Genomic DNA, 19,823 nt, shown 5'->3' with positions numbered 1-19,823 from the left:
CTTCATATAGTGCAATTTTTAAGTATTTGCTCAGTATACATATTATGTATGGTGAAATGATACAACTGTGATACACACCTTTTCTGACTTCAAACTACATTATGAAATTTCAGAAGAACAATCTGTTTTGGTAACAAAGAGTGTGATGTCATGGATAGAATTGTGCACCACTAAGACAGATCCGCAATATTGTATGTTTATCTACCATTTAGTGATGTTATATAATTGTCTTTTATTTAATGACGTGCTGTAAATTCTATATGGGCTGTATCTTCACTCAAGTCATAATCTTGCTTGAATTGCTTTATTTCTGAGACTTACAAGAAAAAAATAAGAGATGTGGATATAGATGCCAAGGCATATAGATATCTTCAAGAAACCAGGATGCAAATGCTGCATATTTAGAATTGACAGAAAATTAAAACCTTGTCCTAGAACCAACACCCTGAATTGGGACTTACAAACTCCTAAATTGTGGAACAAATAAGTTTCTGTTTCTAAAAACCAGCATCTTGTGTTATTTCTGTTATAGCAGTACTTGATACCTGACACAGAAATGGTACTGGGAATGGTTCTAGAGAATCCAAACAGCTAGATTAAGTGTTAGGAGCTTAATGAACTATGAATTTAGGAACTAGTTTTTCAAGTTTGGCTAGTTTTAAAACTTCTGATAACTCTGCCTTTAAAAATGAAGAGCGCATTGCTAATCCATGATGAGAGGTGGTGATAGGAATATGTATATTATCACCATCATGGTATCAACTACTTGTAAGAAACAAGGCTCTAATTTCTTGCATATTTGATATTTGACTATCATTTTGTCAGGACAAGAAAGCTAAGGAAGATGATTGGTCCTGCTTTCATTTGACAAAGTAGTAAAAGAGAAGGAATCATTCAAGGCTTTGGAGCCACAGCTGCGGTGTTACACAGAGGGCCCCACAGTCACTACTGTGGCCAGAAAGAATGTCTGATGTCTCCTTGTACCAGAGCTGATATAGCCACCAGCCAAATCGAAAGTCTTATTAAAAGAGTGCGTGAATTACACTGCTGCTTGGATTCTCAACATCAACAGGTATCTGGAATTAAAGTGAGGGTATTAGTAGGAAAATCCCAACTTTTTCCGGTAAACCAGCTGATGGGTTTCAACTGCTAACCTTGGACTGGTAGCCTATGCTTAATTGATGCCAGCAAACCTCCCCAAAACAAGACTTATAACTAGACTTTCTCCAGCCTGTGAGGAGTAATATACAAATCATAACCCAGGAAGAGACAAAATATGCTCTAAAAGAGCTGCTTGGTTTTTTCTCATACACATACACACCGAAGCCTGGAGAATCAGTGTGAGAATGACTACTAATTGTGTGACAGAGTGGTGCAAGGGAAATAAAGTTGGATCAGTCTGAGTTTATTGTTATAGGCCCACTAATCACATTCATTCACATTCATTCAATCACATTCATTCAGTGTTTCAGCTTGAGAGAGTAAAATATCGAATAGTTTACTTTGTTGGTTCAAGATGCACTGATTAAGTGATGGGCCTATAGGAAATCAGGTTGAATAGCAAGATCTGCCTTGGTATACTGTAGAAGAAAGCCTCTAAAGACTTAGACAAAGGAGCATGGTAGAGCAGATTGATTTTTGTTGTATCGATATAGCCACTCACTGACACATTTGTAATTACAAGAAGGAGGAAATGATGGTGATGGGATCCTCAGTATCTTGAACACTGCTGTAATTTCTATTTTATCTAAATCAAATTTGAGAGTGGAAATTATTCTAACTGAATTAAGACACATAATTCAACTGATTGACCCAATCAGTTGTGTCACTGAAATTACTGTGAGGGGCAGTAAGGGTCAATGGGAAGCACTTAATTGATAAAGCAAGGTGAGTGAGGTTAAGGTACTGAGCAGCAGAGTCCAAGCAGTCATTAGAATAATCTGAGTTGTAGGGATTTATGATGATGGCTATTTAGTCATGGTGTCATTAGAAGTGAAATATATTTGAATTGTACTAAGCTTTTACTTGAGTTATAAAGTAAAATTTTTTAGGTCAAGGGATCTGCAATCTACCTTGAAGTTTCAGAATAGAGAGTCACACACCCTCATATAATGCCCCAAATTAAGTCCTGATACTGACCCATAACCCCTTCAATGAAGGGGAGGATAGGTCCTCTTGAGAAAGGAACTCACTAGAATGCCAAGAATTTGTTTAGTTAATCTTTCTCCCGCCCCCCTGGTAAATATAAGGCCTTTACCAGAGTGAATATTCGCTGGTAAAAAAGGAGGATGAGGAAAAAGAGGAGGAGGGGGAGAAGGAAAAGGAGGCGGAAGAAGAAGAAGAAGAAGAAGAAGAAGAAGAAGAAGAAGAAGAAGAAGAAGAAGAAGAAGAAGAAGAAGAAGAAGAAGAAGAAGAAATGCAGAGATTTCTAGACAATTACCCTGATTAGACATTTAAGAGTCCCAGAACCCAGGAAATTAGTAAACCTAAAGGAATTTCATATCCTGGAGGAAGTGCAGGCATCACTGGCCCCACCAACGTCTTGAAGGAGGTAAGTGTTGTAATTAGCACCACATTCCCATTCAACCTGAATATTTGCTCTGTGCTAAAAGCAATTGCCACTGTGACTCCAGAAGTGAGCAGAATATTTGAAAAGGAAGTTTCCTTGGAGATGGTGCATATATCTATCATACAGGGAGGCTTCAAAATATTTGTGTAAAATTAGAATTAAAAAGTAGTTTAATTTTCCCACAAACATTTTGAAGCAACCTTAAAAAACATGGGTGCTGTGAAAAAATTTGCTTTCTCTTTTGATGCTCCATGTAGTTCAGGTAGACCTCCAGTTTTTGGAGGCCTGACTTGAAGATACGGAGACTCATCAGTCCCTACAACCATATTAGTCAAGAGAAATCTGCAACAAGATGACTCATGGATTAGAGACCTGCCAGCCTCCACACCTGTGGGCGCCATTCCCTGAATTATGCTTCTCTCTATATACTTACATATTCACATTTCTCTGGTTTAGCTAAATACTAAGCTTCCAAAAGCGATGAAGAGAGAGAGAAAAAGTGGGAAAGATGTTGCTAATAAATTTGCATTGATTTAGAAGATTATGCATATTATTTCATAGTTGGAAGATATAATTTCACAAGTGTGAGTATACAATTTTGGTAGATACTCCAAATACTGACTGTGAGGTCTCAGGTGGAAAAGATAAACAGATGCCATACTCAAGAGACCCCAAGCTATTCCCAGTGTTATTCTTAATAGATATTTATGTACTATAAGAACATAGCATATGCATGCACATGTAATCATGAATATGTGTGTGTATGTAGACACATCTTCTGATTTTATATAAATCATGAATTTTTATCCACAATCTAGGAATATTATCCTTGCAGGTACTAAGAGGAAATTCAAGATCTACGCTCTAATAGACTCAATGTCCTAGGAAAACCATGTATCTAAAAGGTAAATTAGATTCATGTAGTATGTCAAACTGTGGGTTCTGAAATTACAATCTGGTTGTTTAAAAATAAGTTTTTGTAACCTATTAATGATGTGATAGAGGGGAAGTTCATTCTTCGGTGTCAGAGTATGCCATGACAGATCATAACAACTGCCTTTTTACATAGCAGTTTGACCAATAAAATTAATAATCGATGTAAAGTGCTTACAGCAATTTCAGGAACATATTTGTCACACTGTAAGTGCTGAGAAATGTGTAATGAGTGTTGCCATGTACAGTCAGTGCTGTATCTTTTCCTGAAATGTGAGATATGTATTATTTAAATGCGTGACTCTTTCCTGTGTGTCTGTTGTAATAATCAAGACCAGACACTGCTGGGAGATAAGATAAATCTCATCTGTAGGAGATCACATGTGTGTCAAACCTCCTGTTTCCACATAGCTTCAGGAGAATAGTCTGTCTCTAAGATTTCATTAGAGGTTGTTCCTCAACAATAAATTGTTTGTGTGTTTGTCTGTTGACAGAAATGTTATCCTTCACTATCTAAATTTTAATGGCAGAAAATATAGTATAAGATATGCATGGCCATTTACTTTATTCTGATTCATAGTGACCTTGTCACAAAGCTAGAACAAGATGGAAATGTATTACAATTTATAATGTGACTAATTTAATTGTCAAGAGAATAATATGGAAAGGGGGACTTTGAATCACACAAGGTCCGGTTAATGGCAATCTTGAAATGAAGGACAGTATTTTCTTATATGGTGATATGGGGCTACATAAAAAGTGGAGACTGTAGGTTAGAGTTTTATTGGCTCTTTTTAGATAATCTAGTATGATTAAATGGGAGCCATGGTTGCGGAGTGGTTACCACACTGGACTGCGTTCTGAAAGGTCATCACTTTGAAACTCCTAGACTCTGTGAAGAAAAAAGAAGGGCTTTCACTCCTGTAAACAGCCATAGTCTTGGGAACTCACAGGGGCAGCTTTTCCATGTTCTAAAGGGTTGCTAGGAGTGAGCATTGACTGGATGCCTGGGAGAATACCGTTACACATAACTAACTTTTAAACATCTTAAGAGTTTCAGTTCAAAAGTTTTGATAAACCTACACGATGGAGGTTCAGGAGCTACTGCTACATAGAGTGAAGGTGACCAATTCAATTGATGTTGTGTTATAGTTCCCAGAAGATACTTATTCTCTCCTCTTTTCTATTGAATGTTATAGAAAGAACATGATAAAGCACTTCTGTTTGTTTGTGTCTATGATAATATTATTAAGTTGGAATAGCGATAAATATATCTAGCGTTGATTTTTTTCTGTTCTTTCTATTTGATTTTGACTTGTAACTACCCTAAACAACAGAGTAGAACTGCATAGCTGGGCTTCCTTGGATTCAATTTTTAGGGAGCAGATCCTTGTCTTTGCTACAGTCATTATATGGGTTCAAACTGCCATGCTTTGGGTCATCAGCCAGCACTTCACAGTTGTGCCTCCAGGGCTCCTTCTTAGATACTCCAATGATCAAGGATAGGAATATTTGACTGCACAAATGAGAGAGCACTAAAATATTCACTAAAAAGGATCTCCCCTCAGATATAAGTCTCTAGGTGAAGGAAAATTATTTGCCCAGAATAATTTAAATTTTTATCTTAGTTCATTTTATTCCTGACCCTATCACTTACAAAAAATGCGGGTGAGTGGTTACAATTTTAATAGGATACAGGAATGAAACCCCAATTGCTATTTTTCACTCTAGTTCTCTCTCTATTTCTCATGTAACAGATTTGGGGCATCTCTCTCTAACATCCAACTCTACATCCACCAATCCCACTACTTTTCTGCTGACTGGCATCCCAGGATTAGAAGATTTCCACATCTGGATTTCTATTCCTTTCAGCTTCATGTACCTTTTGGCCGTGTTAGGCAATGGCCTAGTTATAATGGTAGTTGTCTGGGACAGGAACCTCCATGAGCCAATGTATCTCTTCCTCGCAATGCTGGCATTCAATGACATTCTACTCTGCACTGTCACGGTTCCTAAAATGCTTCGCATCTTCTGGCACGGTCCGTCTCCATCTATTTTTACTGCCTGCCTTACACAGCTCTTCTTTGTTCATGCTCTCTTTCTCTCTGAATCTGCTGTCCTGCTGGCCATGGCCTTTGATCGATATGTGGCCATCTGTGAACCACTTCACTATGCGACACTACTAACAGGCTCACTCATTGTCAAGGTGGGCCTGGCTCTAGTGGTCCGAAGTGTGGTGGTAGTCACCCCTGGTGTTCTCCTGCTTCTTCGGTTGCAGTTTTGCCGAACCAACATCATCCATCACACCTACTGTGAAAATATGGGCATTGCCAAGTTGGCCTGCAATAGCTTTGTCCTTAATAGCATTTACGGGCTCACTGCTGCTCTTCTCACCACCGGACTGGATTTTGTCTTCATCTCCATCTCTTACTGGCTAATTTTGCGGACCGTATTCCAACTACCTTCAAGAGAAGCTCAGTCAAAGGCCTTTGGAACCTGTGGAGCACATATATGCGTCATCTTGATATTTTATACTCTAGCCTTCTTTTCATTCTTTACCCATCGCTTTGGGCACCATGTGCCAAGGCATACTCTTATACTTCTGGCAAATCTCTACTTATTGGTACCACCTACCATGAACCCCATTGTGTATGGGGTAAAAACCAAAGAGATAAGAATGCGCGTCCTAGGACTCTGTGGCCCATCTAAATGATGTTAGGATAATGAACCAACAAAGAACAGGGAATCGTAAGATGGAAAACAAGGCTTGAATATCATGTTTAGATAAATCCAGGTAGCCTAGTCCAGAGATGACTGAAATTCTAATTAGAACTAAAAATATTAGCTACCCCACCTACAGTTTTACTAATATGCTGTAAAGAGGGTGCTGAGAGAATATCTGAATTCCTTTTAGAAATGTCTCAACATGTTATTGAAATTCAAAAGTTACAGAGTGAAAATTTAAACATCTTTTTGTTCTTCACTTTATCACTTCTTTTATTTCACTTTATTACTTCTTTTAAAAATTGTTATGGAGGGTGCAAAATGTAAACCTTAGATGGGATTACTCTCCAGTCTCACCGTTGTGTGCAAGGGATGTAGAATATGCAAGTAATTCCATAGATATTTTAATAAATAAGTTTTTCAATCAATATATTTATTAATTGCCTTAGATAATTTTTCATGTAACAAGATCCCTGATGTGCCCCTGCGCATTTTGTCTTTTAGCAAAATATTTCTTTTCCTTTTCTCTCAAAAACATTCCCTTTATTTTCCAGAAAACATCTATTTCTTAACTCCTCTATTGTCTTAGTATAATATATCATATATATTACTATATATATATATGCGTGTGTGACACACAAACATCACTGATTTTCATTCGATTCCATACACCAAAAAGAAAGATGTTTCATAGAAACTTTATGAAGTATATCATGTCATCCAGAGAAAAGTTGAATATCCAAGAACAGAAAGTAGAAAACCTAGGTTGCTATAGGACCTCAACAAAAGGAGAGCGCAAACTTCTTTATCAGAGTAGGTGGCACTAAACTGACACACTAGCTGGTCCATGGCAAAAAGATGAGGCTTTCTACTCCCATAAAAATTTAGTCTCTGAACTTCACAGGGGCACTTCTGCTCTGTCATATACAGTCACTATGAGTCGCCATCAACTCAATGGCAATGAGTTTGATTGTTGTGGTTTTGGGGTCTGGTTACTAAAACTGAATCCATTCATTTTACCCATGGACTTATTATATCTTGAGATAGTTAAGATTTATTGTGACAAACTGGCTAATAAACACATATGGGATTAATTCTCGGGTCTCTTGCTTTCTGATTGTCAGACCAGGGTGCAGCTGACTTAGCCAGTTCCCTGCTTCAGTTTGCAAGGTTCACTTCCTGCAAGAAATCACTGAGAAAAACTCCATGGAACTACCTTGATGGAGCCCTTGTGCTAGAAGCACAGTCTGTTTGACATAAGGTGTCAACAGGATCAGGTAACAGACATAAGAAGACCCAAACAAAACAAACAACAACAAAAACAAAACATATTTTTGAGAAAAGGGGGGTCAGAGCAGAGACCCAAACCCATTTTTAGAAAATAGGATATCCCCTACCAGAAGGGTCACAAGTCAGGGATGAGTCAACCAGGGTGCAGTACAGCACTGATGAAACACACAGTATTCTTTTGGTTCTTTGAGGCTTATTCACATCCCACTATCATGACCCCAGGCCTGCCTTTCAGTTCTGATTATTGTACTGGAGTGTGTATGCTGGTACAGATAACAGCTCAGGACACTCAGAATCCAGGACTGATAAACTGCTCAGGAGCAGAAATGGGCATACCAATACGAGGGGTGTAGGGATAAGGTAGGGGAAGGTGGGGAGGAAGGAGGAACAGATCCTAATGAACAAGGCATAATCCCCTTCCCCCCTTCAGGGGGATGAACAACAGAAATGTGGTTGATGGGAGACAGCTGTCAGTGAAAGATATGAAAATAATAATAATTTATCAGGGTGTCATGAGGGGGTAAAGGAGGGAGGGAAGGAAAACAGAGGAGCTGATACCAAGGGCTCAAATCAAAAGGAAATGTTTAGAAAATGATGATGGCAACAATGTGTACAAATATGCTTTATGCAATTGATGTATGGATTATTATAAGAAACCCAATAAAATGATCTCTTAAAAAATATATAAACAAACTCACTTGTAGTTCGCATCACAAGTTATAGTCCACTATGCCAAACCCTCTACACCAAAACCAACCTCACTGCTTTGGAGCTGAAGCTGACTCATAAGGACAGTATTTGGCTGTGTATGACTAACCTTGTGAATTTCTAAAACTGTATTTCTTTTTTTATTAGTCAGTATTTAATATAAACAACATATCATTCCGTATTTAAATCACATGAAGTAGAATTGTACAATTGCCACTAAAATTAGTTTCAGACCATTCTTTTTCTACATGGACCCCTTAACCTTGTCTCCCTTTTACCCACAACCATAGCTGTATCCCTCTACCCAGAAACCCTTATTCTACTTATCCCTATAGGTTCATCCATACTGGGTTTCACATACCAAAAAATGAAAAAACACATAACACAGCTTCAAGAGGGTGACGTCCATTGACATAACACCTCTAAGATGCACTCTACTATGAACCAGCAAAAACCAAACAAAGAAACTCCAGAAACCTTTGGGAACCCGATTAGGTGTAGCCTGCCCCATGGCGGCACCACTGGTCACATGCAACTGGTCACATGGCTTTGATCTTCTATACTCCGCTCTCTTAAGCACTCTGTCCAGTGACCACTCTTCTCCTCCCATCCCTCAATTTAGATAGGGAAATGCGTTCTCTGGAAACTTATTCCTATGTAGTTCCACATGTGAATCTTGGGCTACCACAGTCATCCATTGTCCCATCACCTTCTGCACACCAGCTTCTCAGTATTTAGGATCTGATATTGATCCCTAATGAACTTCGGATTATATGGATTCCAATCCTTTGGTGATTGATGATGGTGTGCTTCTTCCATGTGATCTTAGTTGACATCGCTTTTAGATAGCTGCTTTGAAACTGTAATTCTTTAATGGAGTAAAAAAAAACCCATTTTCATCGCTATGTGTTGTTGGTGGTTTTAAACTACTGGCCTTGCAGATAACAGCTACATGCATAACCACTGTGCCAACAGAGCTCCTTTAGGGGGGCTTATTGCAGGCTGTTAATGAGACCTTCTCAATCCTGCTGCTGCATTCTTCATATATCACAACTCTTCAGAGTATTTTCTCTGAATATATTTATATTGAGATTGAATAATTATAGGAAGAGGATAAACCCTGGATGCACACTTTTCCTGAATTAAATCACTCAGTATTCCCTTGTTCTGTTTAAAAGACTGCCTCTCACTCTATGCACAAATGCCACATGAGCACAATTAAATGTTCTAGAATTGCTCTGCTTTGCAATGTCATCCATAATTTGTAATGACTCATAGTTGAATGTGATTAAAAACTTCATTTTCTGCTGTACAGACATTAAAAATAATTCATCATCCACTAATGAAGAATATACTATGGATGTGAAGATCTCATTTTAGAAATGAATAAATATAGATAAACATTAAGTATATAATACTTAATTGATGGTGATGCTACATTATGTTTAATATTGCATTTTTCCTATCAATTTCATTTTACTTATTTCTCACAACAAGGAGATTATCTCATATTTATGAGTTTATATTCTCCATTATTTTTAATCCATACAATTTTGGTCCCAGCAAATGTGCTGAATATCCAAATTCACTTCCACAGAGTCAATTCTGACTAAAATTGAGTCCTTACGGTAAAGTGGAAGTGCTCTTTAGTACTTCTGAGGCTGCAAATCCTTAAGGAAGCACAATGCCTATCATTTTACCTCAGCAAGAATGGATGTCTAGAATAGCCTGACACCTCTGACACCAGGGCTAAAAGGGAGAGGCAATGTGAAGCAGAGTCCATAAATGAGATAGAAAGAGGAAACAGAATATTCGAGGTAAACCTTAGGTGCTTAAACACTGAAGTGCTAATTATGGGTTAGTGAGATTTTTCTTAGGCATCTTGGTGTCTCAGTGGGTAGCATACACTAAACAGGCGACAGTTGTGATAGCCCTTTTACTTAAAGATTTACAGTCTTGGAAGTCTATGGAGGCATACTACCAAGGTCCATAGGTCACTATGAATCACTATTGACTAATCTATAGTGGGTTGTATTTCCTAAACTTCTATTCTGAGATTTTTTCTTTTTTCTTATAAAAATCATTCCTTATTCAATAAATAATTCATTTATTTACTTGAATACATTCTATTAAAGTATATTTTATTAATATAATTAATTAATATGATATAATAATAACATAATTAATTATATAATTAATATGAGTCTATTAATATCAACTCTCTCCTTTAAAGAAAGCATAGCACTAATACTTACAAGTAATACACTAAGGCACAACTTCTGTTCTATAATAATTAAGATAAACTAAGACATATAATAAACATCTTGTGGGGAAGAACTATAAAAATATTTAGGGCCACAAAACATCTTGAAAATATTTTCATTCCCTTTATTTCCTTTTTCTTTTTTAAAACATTTTATTAGGGGCTCATACAACTCTTATCACAATCCATACATCAATTGTGTAAAGCACATCTATTTATTTTTCAATGAGCATATTTAGACTAATAAGATAAGAAAATTAATTACATTTCAATTTTTGACAACTTAACACCTGTCATGCAATAATTTCATTGATATAAGTAAACATGGTTTGTTTATTTAAAGGAGTTCTAGAGACTCAGGAAGATGGTCACCAGATAGGTAGTTCATGCCTGGAGCTCTGAGGAGATTGGTGAGTGGGGAGAGTTCGGGGAGGAGTAGGGATATCAAATCTGCCTATTCAACTCCCAAGACCACTCAGAGCATCTCTCAGACACAGAGGTAGACCCCCACCTGATCGCCAGGGCTCTGTGCAGACACCCGTGGTCTCTGATGCGGTGTTCAGGATGCCTGCTCTGCCGGGACTGGCACCACAGGTCAGCCAGGTGCATGGCAGTGTCTGCGCCCACCTCGCACTCCGCCAAAACCCCCAGTCAGTAACCCCACCCCGCCTCAGTGTGTCTGAGGTGCGTGTGTGTGTTCTAGCCAGCATACCACGCACGCTTGCAGATTCAGGACCCACCCGGGCACCCATTGCGGTCCAGCAGGACAGACCCTCCCCTCTTTTCCTGGGAGCAGCCCCCAGCGCCACAGCCAGGCAGAAGGCAGAGGCTGTGGTCCAACCTTAGTGCTCTGCACGAACCACCAACCAGACCTGCTGCACTTTCCAACCAGCCCCCTCTCTGGACCTCTCCCACCCGCAGTCACAGCCCCATACACATGCACACCCTTGCGCAGGGACACACCCCCACACACAGATTCCCATCCTGCCACACCACTTCAGGCCTGCCAGGCAGAGGACCCAAGTCTGGCAGAAGTTTTGGCAACTGCAGCATAGTAACCCAAGCCATTAGGGATTGCTCACTGCATTCGCCCTTCTCCTTACTCATTCTGTCCCACCCTTTGGGCTCCAAGCAGTGCATCTGCACACCAGTAGCGTCCCCCCTCCCATCTGCCTACCTGAGGGAAGTGCCCCTAGCCAGAAATAGAGCACTCAACCTCCAACCCATTCCCTAAATACGCTCCCCTGCAATGGGGCCAATATTTCTATCAGACCGCATCGTGCAAAGCCTCAAACAGCCCTTAAGAAAACCTAAAGGTGACTGCAACACAAACCAAGGTGAGACGGAATGCCCAGCAGGACAAAGGTGAAGCACAATCCCACGAGACAGTTGGCTAAAGGCAACCAGCTGAAATACCAACACCAATTTCCCAAAGAGAGAGCCCAGGGCTCTGAGGCACCTGGGAAATGGCACCAATTTCCAACAAATCGACCAAAAATCTCAAGCTGCTTCCAAAGTTTCAACAAGAAAAGAGAAACAAAATCCAATGCTAGAGGAACACCTGGACCTAATAGCAGTCATAGAAAAGACAGAGGTTGACCTTCCACAGAAAGAAATCTTCAGAATGCTGCTTGGAGCCATACAGGACATGAGGGAAGCATTACAGAAAAAGGATGAAACAATAGAGGAAATAAAGGCACTGCACAAAAGGGAAATACAGGAGTTAAAGGGCGAGATAACAAAAGCTAGAAGCAAACTCACGGACTTTGCCCAGAGAATGGAGGAAGCAGAGAACCGCACCAGTGAACTAGAGGATGCACAAGCAAAAATTAATAAATGTGAGAAAAAGTCTAACAAGTCCATCAGAGAAGCTAAAGAAAACCTCAAAGTTATGTCTGACGTTATGAGAAGGAACAACATCAGAATTATCGGCCTGCTGGAGGAATGCACATCAAGGAAACCAGCATCCAAAATGGTGATGGAATACTTGGAGGAAAACTTCCCTAACTTAATGAATGAAAACCAGGCAACTATCCAGGAGGCCGAAAGAATATCAGCTAGACTGAATCTCTAGAAGAAGTCACCAAGACATATAATTGATAAACTATCCATCTTTGAGGAAAAGGAGAAAATTACAAAAGCATTTAGGGAAAAGTGGGCAACCACATATAGCCAAGCAGATAACAATATACTCAGACTTGTCAGCAGACACTGTGAAGAAGAGAAGACAGTGGAGCAGCATATTCCGAAAATTGCAGGAAAATAATGCAAACCCATGAATACTCTATCTGGCCAAATTATCTATCAAAATTGAGAAAGAAGTGAGAGTCTTCCTGAATAGGAAAAGCCTTAAAGAATATGCTAAAAGGAACCCAGCACTACAAAAGATTCTCACTGACCCAGTATGGGCAGAAGAACACTCACCAAGCACATACAAGAGACTGCCACACAGAACAACTCCATCAAAGGGAAAACAGCCCCCAAGATAGAACTGGTTCAACGATGTAAAGAAGGCAAGAACGAACCACAAACACATACATGCACAACCCACAGAAAAGAAAGGGAGGTAGAAAAACACCCAATATAAGAGAGATAAAATGGTATCACAGGGTCCACAGATAGACTATTAATGGTTTGAACTCCAGCCTTAAGAGACAGAGGCTAATAGACTGGCTTGGAAAACACAAACCCTTGATCTGCTGACTACAGGAGACACATCTCAACATTACAGATAAAAACAGGCTGAGAATCAAAGGATGGACACACTATCAGGCAAACTCTAATTCAAAGAAAGCAGGGTTGCAATCCTAATCTCAGATAAAATTGACCTCAAAGTGAAAACCATAAAAGGAGATAAGGAGGGACACTATATAATGCTCAAGGGAGCATTGCATAAAGAACCAATAAGCATTCTAAACATTTACTTGCCGAACAAGCATCTAGCAGAATATGTCATGCAAACACTGCAAAGGATGAAGAAAGACATCACAGCCTCAACAATTGTAGTAGGTGACTTGAATACATCGCTCTCTGAGAAAGATAAATCACTCGGAAAGAAACTCAACAAGGAGACTAAAGATTTAAACACTACAATTAGACAACTTGACCTGATGGATATCTACAGAGTTCTCCACCCAAACAAAAAAGAATTTGCATTGTATTCAAGCCCACATGTCACATTTAAGAAAATAGACCACGTGCTAGGGCATAAGTTGAATCTACATAAATTCAAGCATATTGATATACAGACCTCTTACTTTGACCACTGTGCCATAAGATTGGAAATAAACAAAGGGAGATAAAGAGATCAAGGGCAAACCACTGGAGAATGAATAACTCTCTATTACAAAAGGAGAGCGTACCGGCTCAGATCAGAGATGAAATTAGGAAATTTCTACAAACCAACGAGAATAAAAACACAACATGCCAAAACTTATGGGACACAGCAAAGGCAGTCATCAAAGGAAGTATCATAGAATTACATGCACACATAAAGAAGAAAGAGATGCTTATGATTGATACACTTGCACAAAATTTATAGCAACTAGAGTGGAGTCAGCAAGAAAATCCAACTAACAGAAAATGAAAAGAAATAATAAGAATTAGATCTGAGATTCAGGAGCGAGAAAATAAGAAAACTATGGGAAAACTCAATGCTGCCAAATTTGGTTCTTCTAATGGATAAATCGAATTGACAAACCTCTCATGAATTTGACCAAAGAAAGGAAGTAGCACATCTCAATAGCAAGGATGAGGGATGAAAGAGGGAATATTACAACAAACCATAGTGAAATTAAAGGATAATTACACAGTACATGAAGGACTGTACTTCAATGAATTCAAAAACTTGGAAGACGTGGATGAATTCTTGGAAAAACAATCCCTCCCTAGATTAGCCCCAATGGTCATCAAGAACCTCAACAGACCCATAGCAATAGAAGAAATATACAAGGCTATCAAAGAATTATGAACCAAGAAGACACTGGGATCAGACAGATTCACAGGTGAATTCTATCAAGCATTCAGGGAAGACTTGACACCGATCCTACACAAACTCTTCCAGAACATAGAAAAAGATGGTAAATTTCCAAATTCCTTCTATGAAGCTAGTATAACTCTGATACCTAAACCGGGTAAGGATTCCACAAGAATTGAGAACTACCAATTTCCCTAATGAATATCTATGCAAAAATTCTTAACAAAATACTAGCCAAGGGAAAACAAAAAATATATAAAACAAATAATTCACCATGACCAAGTGGGATTCATACCAGGGATTCACGGATGGTTCAATATATCAAATACCATTAGTATTATTCATCACATTGAAACAAAGAAATATAAGAACCACATGATAATGTCAATAGATGCAGAAAAAGCATTCGACAGCACCCAACACCAATTCAAGTTTAGGAGACTCAAATAGGAATGGAAGGAAAATTCCTAAATGTAATACAAACTATATATGAAAAACCAACAGCCAATGTGGTAGTCAATGAAGAAAAGATGAGATCAATTCTTCTGAAAAAGGGGTCTAGATGAGGATGTCCCCTGTCCCCACTCCTATTTAACACCATGCTGGAAGTCCTAGCTAACAATATAAGACAAAGAAAGGACATCAAAGGTATTTGTCTGGGGAAGGAAAAAGTGAAACTATTGTTTTCACAAGTGATATGATTTTATACATGGAAAATCCTAAAAGTTCCACAAGAGGAGTACTGGAAGCAATCGAGGAATATGGCAGAGTAGTAGGTTATAAGATCAACAAACAGAAGTCTATTGCACTACTATACACATCGGACAAGGACACGGAAGAGGAGATCAAAAAGGGGGTACCCTTCATACTAGCCAAATACAAATGTAAATGTCTAGGGATAAACCTAACTCAAAAACAAAAGATCTGTATGAGGAAAACTACAAAACACTATTAAAAGAAACCAAGGATGACCTCAACAAATGGAAGGAGATCCCATGCTCATGGATCGGCAGACTCAATATTGTAAAGAAGTCAATTCTACCCAAGGCACTATATAAGTTCAATGCTATCCTGATCCAAATTCCAGCAACTTTCTTCAGAGAGTTGGAAAAACAGATTACCAACTTCATATGGAGAGGGAAGAAACCGAGAATTAGCAGAGAAATCCTCAAGAATAAGGACCAAGTTGGAGGGCTTGCTTTACCCGACTTTCGCACCTACTATACAGCCACAGTGTCAAAACAGTGTGGTACTGGTATAATGATAGATATTCTGACCAATGAAAAAGAATTGAAAACCCAGAAATAAAATCAGCAGCATACAGACAACTGATCTTTGACAATGGGGCTCAAAAGTATCAAATGGGAAGTGGATGTCCTCTTCAATTCATGGCGCTGGAAAAATGGATACACAGCTGCAAAAAAAATGAAGCAAGATCTTTACCTCACTCCACATGCAAGAATAAACTCAAGGTGGATCACAGACCTTGAGGTAAAATCCCAAACTATTAGGGCCACCAATGAGGGAATTGGGACAAACCTGAGAACCTTCGCACAGGGATTACATAGGCTATCGGAAACTGGGAAGGACATCAACACGGAGGAGGCACAAATTGACCAATGGGACATACTAAAAATAAAGCATGTATGTACATCAAACGAATTCACCAAGAGAGTAATAAGAGAGACTACAAAATGGGAAAACATTTTTAGCAATGACACATCAGACAAAGGCCTTATTACTAAAATCTACAATACACTGCTAAACTAAAAGAAAAAAGTGAATTATCCACTCAAGAGGTGGGCAAAGGACCTGAGCAGGAGTTTCTGAAGGGCAGAAATCCAAATGGCCAATAAATATTTGAGAAAATGTTCCAGATCTCTAGCCATAAGAGATACGCGACTTAAAACAACTATGAAATACCATCTAACATCCTCAAAGATAGCCCAATTCAAGAAATCAGAAAGTAACAAGTGTTGGAGCGGAGGAGGAGAGATATGAACTTTGTCCACTGCTGGTGGACCTGTAGGTATGTACAACCATTATGGAAATCGATTTGGCGATATCTAAAACAGTTGGAAATTGAGCTACCTTATGATCCAGCAATCCCCCTATTGGGCATATACCCAGAAGAGACAAAAAAGAAACCACGGCCAGATATCTGTGTTCCAATGTTCATCGCGGCACAGCTCACAATTGCAAGGAGTTGGAAACAGTCCAAATTCCCATCAACAGATGACTGGATTAAAAAACTCTGGCACATACATACAATGGAGTATTACGCTTTCCTAAAAAGCAATGATGAACGCATGAAGCACATCATCACAAGGGAAGAACTGGAGGAAATTATGCAAAGTGAAGTAAGCCAAGCACAAAAGGATAAGTACTACATGAGTCCGCTAAGGTAAGCTCAAAAAAAAAAAATTCAAAGGGGGAATAGGGAAGAAGATGCTGTATACATACGTTCCTGGGGTGAGGCCCAAGTAATATGGCAGGGGCCAGACTACACTCAGGGATGCATATGGGATGCATATGGTAACCCATTAAAAGGGAGGGGGGAAAAGGTATGGGTAGCCGGGGGAACAGGGCATTAACCCACACAGGGGGAGGGTGTTGATTGTGTCTCCACAGGGAAAGAGAGACAAGCCTTCCACCTGGAGCTCCAAGACAATAGCACAACACACTGACATGAAGCAGGGAACAGTTAAGAGAGGCCTGAGGGGCCGGCCCCATTACCAACTAAGTATACAGCACCACCCTCCCCCCAAGAAGAATTCACTTCAGAGGACAACACTGATGCTACAGCTCAAGAAGAGGGGAAGAGGGACTGGTCTTGTCAGAGCACACAGGAGCCAACAAGGGGGCATAGAAGGAAAAAAAAAAAGAAAAGATAGACGCACATCTTGGCTCACCAAACCCTGAGGAAAATGTTCCTGCTCAGAAAAACAATGCACAGAGATGATCACAGGGCTGGTCCCACCATGGGACACAGCATTCCTCATTGACCCATAGCACCATTGGGGACAACACTAGAGGCACACAGTGGCAATTGTGCCCGCCATGAGTTCACCACGCCAAAGGAAGCCTCTGGGGGCACACAGCAGAGCAGCAGGGGAAGCAGAGGAATGAAGTCCCCAGGGATATTGGCAGCGCCAGGGCATGGCACCCCATCAGGCTTTCCTGAAAAGCACCTGTGAAGGGAAACAAACAGACCCTGAACTAGTCACACATGTATGTGTGTATGCGTATGTGTGTGTGTTGTTGTTATAGTTATTGTTTTACTTTCTGTTGTTGCTTAATGGTACTTAATCTTGTGATAGTACAGAGCATGTCTACCTAGAAGGGATAGGTGGAATAAACAAGCCAGAAGAGAGAACAATGGGATGACAGTTCTGGGGGCACATGAGGGTAGAGGTGGCAGGGGAAAGGAAGAGGGTGTTAACAAGCCAGGGAAAAGGGAATAACAAGTGATCCAAAATCAGTTTCAAGGAGCGTGTGGGAGGTCTAGCAGGGCTGGATCAAGGGCTATGTAACCGAGAGGAATTCCTAAAACACAAATGAAGGCACAACATGATAGTGGGACAAGAGGAAAGTACAAAGAAACAGAGGAAAGAACTAGGAGGCAAAGGGTAGTCATAGAGATTTAAATACAGCTATATAAAGATGTAAATATATTTATATATGACAAGGGGGGAATAGATCTGTGCACATATATTTATAGGTTTAGTATTAAGGAAACAGATGGACAGTGGGCTCCTGTTCAAGTACTCCCTTAACACAAGAACACTTTGTTCTAACAATTCGGCAGTCAGAGGTGCTCACCTGCCTGGCACGATCACTGATGACAATGGGTGCACAGGCAAATGTGGTGAAGAAAGCTGATGATTCCCAGTTGTCAAAATATATAGACTCTGGGGTCCCATGGGCTGGAAGATAAATAGGGGGCCATCTAACAGAAAAACAACAAAGCCCACATGGAAAATGCACACTAGCCTGTGAGATGACAAGGCATTGAAGGGATCAGGTATCAGGCATCAAAGACAAAAAAAAAAAAATACTCATAATATTGTGAATGAGGGGGAGTGCAGATCGGAGGCCCAGTGTTCATCTGGGGGAAATTGGACATCCCCTTGCAGAAGGGCTGTGGGGAGGTGATGGACCAGTCAAAGTGCAGTGTAGCAACGATGAAACATACATTTTCCCACTAGTTCTTGAATGCTTCCCTTCCCCACCACTATCATGATCCCAATTCTACCTTACATAACCATCTGCACCGTTGGATGTACATGGGGACGGATAGAAACTGGAAATATGGGGAATCCAGGACAGATGAGCCCCTCAGGAACAGTGGTGAGAGTGGTGATATTGGGAAGGTGGAGGGAGAGTGAGGGAGAAAGGGGAAACAGATGACAAGGTCTACATGTAACCTCCTCTCTGGAGGACGGACAATGGAGAACTGGGTGAGGGAGAAGTCGGATGGTGTAAGATATGATAAAATAATAATTATAAATTATCAAGGATCCAGGGGAGAGGGGAGCGTGGAGGGAGGGGGAAAGTGAGGGTGTGATACCAATGGCTCAAGTAGAAGGCAGGTGTTTTGAGAATGATGATGGCAGCATATGTACGAATGTGCAGGACACGAATGATTTATGTACGGATTGTAAAAAGAGTTGTATGAGCCCCTAATAAAATGATTTTAAAAAAATAAATAAAGGAGTTTTATTTATGAACTAAGAGGTCTAAATGATCTAGGAACAGTTATAAATTTATAAATAGCTATAGCTCAATGGATTATGTTTTGCAAATATTTAAATAAACAATACACCTTTATCATTTTATTGATTATTGATGTTATTTCATGTCTTTCACTGTCCATTGTCTCCTTTAATAAATATTTCTGTTATTCAACCCCTGGTGGGTAGACTATATATCCATCCTTGTGATGGGCTCTCCCTTTCTCCCACTCACCCCCACACCACCATCCCCTTTCCCTCAAGATATCACTACTCCCACTTCTGTTCCTTAAGGTTTTATCTGTCCTGAATTCCATGTGCTAATATCTCTGTACCAATGTGTCTATGTTACTATCCTTGCCTATATATAACAATATCTGTGAGTGTGCAAATAAAAATATGCTATGGATTTCTATAAGATTAACATTATTTGGGGAGCAGGTTAACTAAAGAAATATGTATACTGATATGGTTCTTTTTGAGGAAAGTAAGCCTGAATATATAAAATAGATATGTATATAAACTTTCATAAGGTGATGCTCATGCACCTTGAAGGTTCAGAATCAACCTCTAACACATCAAAACCTAATACTTTATTCACCAAATGTTTTTTCTAACTCTTTGAAA

General features: G+C 39.6%; 1 protein-coding gene across 1 annotated transcript; it reads left to right on the top strand.

The window, feature by feature from the left end:
* Positions 1-3,461: 3,461 nt before the first annotated feature.
* Positions 3,462-6,215, top strand: LOC142445883 (olfactory receptor 52Z1P-like). Its single transcript, XM_075547755.1, has 2 exons — positions 3,462-3,474; positions 5,260-6,215. Exons 1-2 carry the CDS (start codon positions 3,462-3,464, stop codon positions 6,213-6,215), a joined length of 969 nt encoding a protein of 322 aa, XP_075403870.1.
* The last annotated feature ends 13,608 nt before the right edge of the window (positions 6,216-19,823 follow it).

Source organism: Tenrec ecaudatus, chromosome 4 (genome assembly GCF_050624435.1).
Source record: "Tenrec ecaudatus isolate mTenEca1 chromosome 4, mTenEca1.hap1, whole genome shotgun sequence".
Classification (NCBI taxonomy): domain Eukaryota; kingdom Metazoa; phylum Chordata; class Mammalia; order Afrosoricida; family Tenrecidae; genus Tenrec; species Tenrec ecaudatus.
This window is presented reverse-complemented; position numbering and strand designations above follow the sequence as displayed.